Source organism: Barbatula barbatula (assembly GCF_947034865.1).
Source record: "Barbatula barbatula genome assembly, chromosome: 10".
In the NCBI taxonomy this organism is placed as follows: Eukaryota; Metazoa; Chordata; class Actinopteri; order Cypriniformes; family Nemacheilidae; genus Barbatula; species Barbatula barbatula.
In genome coordinates, this window is record NC_136773.1 from 12,915,795 (window position 1) to 12,922,673 (window position 6,879).

A 6,879-nucleotide genomic window follows, 5' to 3' on the forward strand; every position below is an offset into this window, starting at 1 on the left:
TAGGCTCTCACATGCGGTGGTGGGGGTTTTGTCACAGTGTGCAGGGTGGTAAGAGTGATAATAGGAGCCGTGTGCTCACTTAAATAGCGGACTTGCCATTGTTAAGCCTCGGCTTCCCCCTATGTTGGCCTTAGTGTCATGAAGGTTGGATGATGACCCAGTCTTTTAAAGTTGTCTCAAGATTGTTGCTCATTATTAAAATAAAGCTTTTGTATTTTTGTATCCACGTCTCTGGCCCTCCTTTCGAAAACCACGTTCCTGTGTCCCTTGTAGGTGGTTTAATTCACTAGTATTAACATTTTCCAAGTTAACAGGGTGGCGTAGTCTAGCATATCTAGAGGTTAGTTTTCTCCTCTTAAGGTCCCGCTACAATGATATGCACTTGACCTTGGCCATGTTCCACCGCAGCTGGGATATTAAACTCGTTAGCGCACACCGACCAACAGTTTCAGCGGTTTACATGCTTAGGTAATGTGTAACGGCTCGCCAGTAGAGGGAGCTATCCCCTGAATACTATCTTGACTTCTTGTTTTTTTTACTATTTAGCTAGAGAAGCTACATCCATGCATTGCAAAGTATTGCTAGTTACACTGCCTTACCGAGAGTTTCCCTTTGATTTTCTGTTTGCTGACCACGTGTATGATTCTGCCTGTTTGTCTTTGATTATCTGGATTATCCCTTCTGATTTGCCTGCCTGATTGGACTGATTTTCTGGTATTGACCCACTGCCTTTCTACGATGTCTGATTGTTTCTGTTGCTGCTCAATAAATCCTCTGCAAATGGATTCGACTTCGGACTCCGCTTCCTCATTACATAATGCGGGACAATATGAAATAATAAATAGATTTTAGAATTCATTTATTGTAAAATGATTTAAAAATGTCATTAATTTATTATTAATTATTTTTAATACGTTTTACCTTGTTCTGCCACTGGAGAGGAGAGAAAGGTGCCTTCTGCATTCAGGCTGACACTGGATTCTTCACTTATAAGCACCCGCACTTGTCTCTGCACATCCTGTCTGTCATCTGGAGTCAACATTTTCAGTGATTTAAATCTGGGACACTTGCCTTTCCTTGGACTCTTGACTTGGAAACTTGCCTTGAAAACATGAGTAACACCATGTGAATTGTTGAGTATTTTTCTCCTTCAAGCTTGTTAATGGCTAATTTGAAGAGCGTGAAGAATTCCTATGCAGCTGGTCTTTTTCTTCCAAGAGCTGTCTGATCTTACTATACTGTTTTAATATAGATTCCATCATGTCAACTTTACTGTTCCCTCGAACGTCACATTCTCTAATGACAGTTTGCGCTAAACTTGCAACAGCACCTGTTCTAATCAGAAATGCCACGGGCATTTGGACTTATCAATAATTTCCAGCACATCTTTGATGCCTTTGCATTCCTCTCAGCCTGTTCAGCGCGTGTGGAGCATGGAACGCAGTGGTAGGTCCGAAGTGCAGCAATGCGACCTTCCAGATGCTACCTTTCGTCGATATAGTGACATGTAAGAACAGTATATGCCCTCTTGTTTAATGTGTCTGTCCATATATCTGTGGTAACAGCAATCCCACTGTATTCCAAAATGTTTTGGATGGCCTCTGAAAGTTTTCCATTACAAGCGGTAGCCTTTTGCTTTGTCCTGTCACAAACAGTTTGGGTATGATAGCATCAGCGACAACTGCACCATACTCTGCATCGATATTTATTAGTGTTTGGGCCTTTTGGAGGAATCCTTTGCCAGAGACCACATCGAAGGGCCGTATATCTAGGCAGCACAGGTCCACTCATGCATCCACGAGACTAGATTTAACTTCCAGTGGTATTTTTTTGTTGTCCCAACGAACATAAGAATTTAAGGTTTTTGTCTGACTTGACTGGCCTTTTGATTTAGCACACACATGCTGTAACATATTCGAGGTACAAGTCTTGTGGCTTCCATATACATGCAGTGCCTCACAGTTGTTGCATATAACTCAGCACTTGATTCATCCTTGTTAAAACCCCTTCGCACAAACGCTCCCACACAGGACTTTTCTTTCTTTCCTTTCCCTTTGTTTTTAATACTCCCTTTTGAATTTTCTCACAGATCTGTTTCGCCTCCATTTCAGCTTTATGGACCCCTCTCTAACGCCACCATGTGTGTATTTATTTTTTGTATTTTTTTTATTACCCGACCCACCTAACCGTTACCGCCATTCGCGCATCACTAATGCTTACATGCTTTTTTTATTTCAGTCCTTAAAATATCTGAATGCATGAAAACTGCCTAAAAGACATGTAATGAAATTAAACAATCTGAATTTAATTCTGCGGACACTCAATATAAGAGGCATTTAGTCAAATAGGCGATTGAAGCCAATTGAAATAAGCGTAACCAGAAGAATCAACACACTGCTTTGACGAGCACTTCTTCTGTTCAATTCTGCTGTGATGAAGATCCATACTCCTTTTAACATAATATTTAAATCGAAGAGAAATTAAGTAATTTGAGTAAACTCTGCAATGATTATAAACAATAGCACAGGTTGATTACATTTTTAGGTGTCCAAACTACATGAGTAATGTGTGAGCACTGTATTTGACACTTTGATTATATGTGACATCAGATTATTCAAATAACATGACTCCATTTTTGGCTCATGCCCTGCCCTTTGAGGTCATTGGCTATGCTTACAATGATTCGTTCATATTAATTATATGTATAAAAGTGCAAATACTGTATCAGCTCAAAAGCATTTGGATGTTGCTCTCAATCTTTGGGATGCCTGTTTTTCTTTATACATTCCTTTTTTTCCATCACCTTTATGCAAAGGCAGAAAACACACTTTGCCAAAAGATGGGAGACCCTAAATACCCGCTTCTGTCCATGGATGGAGACATAACTATTGGAGGACTTTTTTCAATTCACAGTGTAGAAACATTGTCTTCAACTGATTTTACACAAACACCTCAAGTTATGGAATGCTCCAGGTTTGTTATTTTGGCAACAATTTTAGTAACATTAAGGCAGAAAATGTAGGCTACTTAATAAAAAATATAGCTATAAAAATATGACATTAATTTACACACAACAAAATTTAAAACATGAAATATGATGTTGTATACATTTTATGTGAAACTGTTAAAGTATATTTAAATATCCCTTACTCTGTAATATTTTTACCTGTTTTGTTGTATGTTGTTGCAATGTAGCTAATTAGTTATTGTCTGAATTTACAGTATGAATCTAAGGGATTTTCGTATTGCTCAGATGATGACATTTGCTATTGAGGAGATTAACAGGAATGGAACTTTACTCCCAAATGTTTCTATTGGCTACAAAATCTATGATAGCTGTGCTTCAAGAATGTCTTCTGTAAGTGCAATTATGGCATTAATGAATAATCAGGAAATTGCAGCAGGTCAAAGATGCAGTGGACAGACTCCTATACAGGCTATCATAGGAGAAACAGAGTCTTCTGCCACAGTGATTCTGTCCAGAACCACAGGACCTTTTAAAATACCTGTGGTAAGAGGCAATAACTAACACAATAATTGACACAATTTCCAGACTAACCACTCTTTTGACATTTCTTATACTTTTTCTTTCTTCAGATAAGCCACTCAGCTACATGTGAGTGTCTCAGTAATAGGAAAGAATACCCATCATTCTTCAGAACTATTGCTAGTGATTATCATCAGAGCAGAGCACTTGCATATATAGTCAAACACTTCGGCTGGTCTTGGGTTGGATCTGTAAACAGTGACAATGACTATGGAAACTACGGAATGGCCATATTTCTGAAAACAGCACAGGAGGAGGGGATTTGTGTAGAGTACACTGAGAAATTCTATCGAACACAACCTGAAAAACTCAAAAAAGTGGTAAATATAATAAAACAAAGCACTGCTAAAGTGATTGTTGCATTTCTTACCGGCTTTGAAATGAACAATTTACTTGAGCAACTAAATATCGAAAACATTACAGGCCTCCAAATGATTGGCGTGGAGGCATGGATAACTGCAAAGAAACTGATCACTCCAAAAAGCTTTCGTGTGCTTGGAGGGTCATTGGGATTTTCAGTAAAAAAAGTTGACATTGAAGGGTTTTCAGATTATGTTACTAAAGCATTCTGGGACACAGCTTTTCCATGCTCACAAAAAGATGAGAACTCTTCTCAGTATGCATTCAATTGCAGTAAATATCAGGATCTTCTTGTTTTTAAAAATTACAATGATGATGTGCCTGAACAAAGATATGCTAGTAATGTCTACAAAGCAGTTTATGCTGTGGCACATGCACTACACAGTCTGCTCAAGTGCAAAGAAAATGAAGGTTGTGAGAAAGGCCTGACGATACAACCACAGCAGGTAAAACAATTCTCTAACTTTTGCCATATTTATATCTAGAATTTTCATTTATTTTATAGTCTAATAGTGGCAAAATGTCTCATTAAAATTCTTTATTTTCACTAGGTTGTTGAGGCTCTGAAAAAGATAAATTTCACTGTTAAGTTTGGAGATCGTGTCTGGTTTGACAGCACTGGTGGTGTAGTAGCCCAGTATGAAGTTGTGAACTGGCAGCAGGACTCTGATGGATCAGTTCAGTTTAAAGCAGTCGGTTACTATGATGCCTCACTACCACCTGACCAGCGCTTTGTGCTTAACACTGAAAACATCATCTGGGCTGAAGGACAGTTGGAGGTAAATGACATTGAATTGGTTATCCTATAGTTTCTGAAGGAGTTGAGTGAATGAAATGTCTCAAATTAATGAAAAGATTGTAAAAAAATAACTTTAACCCTCAAGTTAATTACAAAAATGTTTTAATGAATGTTTCAAAAAGTAGAACCCATAACTGATGGTTTTGAGCAACAGGGTGATATTATTGTGAGCATACACAATATTCCTGCTTGTTTTTGTAACATTAATAACATGACATAACCTATAGGGTTAATATTGCTCTGAAGATTGTTAACTCTTGATTTTATAAAACTATCCTATATGTTTGCATGTAGAAGCCAAGGTCTGTGTGCAGTGAGAGTTGTCCTCCAGGTACTAGGAAGGCTGTACAGAAAGGAAGACCTGTCTGCTGTTATGACTGTATTCCATGTGCGGATGGAGAAATCAGTAATGAGACAGGTAAACTTCAGCCCAAATCAAAGATTCAAAGCAAATTTGCTAGCTGCTCATTTTGTGTTCTCTTTCTATTGTTCAGGGTGCAGTTTTTTATTAAAGGAGTTTATGATTAATTTTATTTTATTTTTTGTCTAAAACTAGTGATCACAACTTTCTTTCCAGATTCAAATAACTGCATGCAGTGTCCAGGGGAATTCTGGTCTAATGCTGAGAGAAATAAATGTGTTTTAAAGACTGTAGAGTTTCTGTCATTCACAGAAGTTATGGGTATAGTGCTGGTCTTTTTCTCACTGTTTGGAGTAGGAATAACTGTACTGGTCACAGTTCTGTTTTACAGTAAGAAGGATACCCCCATAGTAAAAGCCAACAACTCAGAGCTGAGCTTCCTGCTGCTCTTCTCATTGACTCTGTGTTTTCTCTGTTCACTTACTTTCATTGGTCGTCCCACTGAGTGGTCCTGTATGTTACGTCACACAGCGTTTGGGATCACTTTTGTCCTCTGTATCTCTTGTGTTCTGGGGAAAACAATAGTTGTGTTAATGGCCTTCAAGGCCACACTTCCAGGAAGTAATGTCATGAAATGGTTTGGGCCTCCACAACAGAGACTCAGTGTTCTTGCCTTTACACTTATACAGGTTCTTATCTGTGTGCTTTGGCTAACAATATCTCCTCCTTTTCCCTATAAAAATATGAAATATTACAAAGAGACAATCATTCTTGAGTGCAGTCTGGGATCAATGATAGGTTTTTCTGCTGTGCTGGGTTATGTTGGTTTACTGGCTCTCATGTGCTTCATTCTGGCTTTTCTGGCTCGGACGCTACCTGATAACTTCAATGAAGCTAAATTCATCACATTCAGTATGCTCATATTCTGTGCTGTGTGGATCACATTTATTCCATCTTATGTCAGTTCTCCTGGAAAATTAACTGTAGCTGTGGAGATCTTTGCTATTTTTTCATCAAGCTTTGGATTATTATTCTGTATATTTGCACCTAAATGTTACATCATCCTGTTTAAGCCTGAACAAAACACAAAACAACATATGATGGGGAAAACACAAATTAAATCCAACTGAGAAATAAACTAAACTTGAGGACTGTGTATTGTTTTCTTGTTTAATAAGAAAAATACACAACTTAACACACATGTTTGTTTTTAAACATTATGGAGACTTTCCAAAAACATAATTTTATACTGTAAGGGATAGGGGATATAATAAATATTTATATTCTACCCCTAACCCTCAACCTACCCACAAACCTAATCTTCAAATAAATATTTTTACCTGTTCAAATAAGCATAATTTAGTATGTTTAAATAATACATTTTTGCTTAAGACTTTTGCCATAATTAACATATTATACACGCATACACACACACACACACACTAATAATATACATTAAGCGAGTGTTGAGTCCGGATCTGCACTGTGGTAAGGATTTAGTACAGCAAACTATTTTACAAGATTGCAGGGGCGCCGCCAGGAACTTTGGGCCCCATGACAAAAAGATCGAATTGGGCCCCCTCGGTGCAGCTGTTGGCACCACATCTCTAGGACCTAACTGTCCAATCAAAAGCTTTAAATAACTCTAATCAAAGGTTTGCAACGGTCTTGATTCTTGTAGTGCAGTACTAGTCCTAGCTAAATATTTACTGCTGGTGATTTGTAAATGCAAGTCTACATACAGTATGCAGTTCACTATTTGATGCAAGATTAAAAGCCACCATAAAAATTTCCATTCTCAATGTATTTTTA

General features: G+C 37.8%; 1 protein-coding gene across 1 annotated transcript; it reads left to right on the forward strand.

Moving 5' to 3' along the window:
- Positions 1 to 2,764: 2,764 nt before the first annotated feature.
- On the forward strand, positions 2,765 to 6,197 carry LOC306899596 (extracellular calcium-sensing receptor-like; the record flags this gene model as incomplete). Its single annotated transcript, XM_079465961.1, has 6 exons — positions 2,765 to 2,973; positions 3,223 to 3,511; positions 3,598 to 4,353; positions 4,459 to 4,686; positions 5,001 to 5,124; positions 5,284 to 6,197. 6 exons carry the CDS (start codon positions 2,765 to 2,767, stop codon positions 6,195 to 6,197), a joined length of 2,520 nt encoding a protein of 839 aa, XP_079322087.1.
- Positions 6,198 to 6,879: the final 682 nt, after the last annotated feature.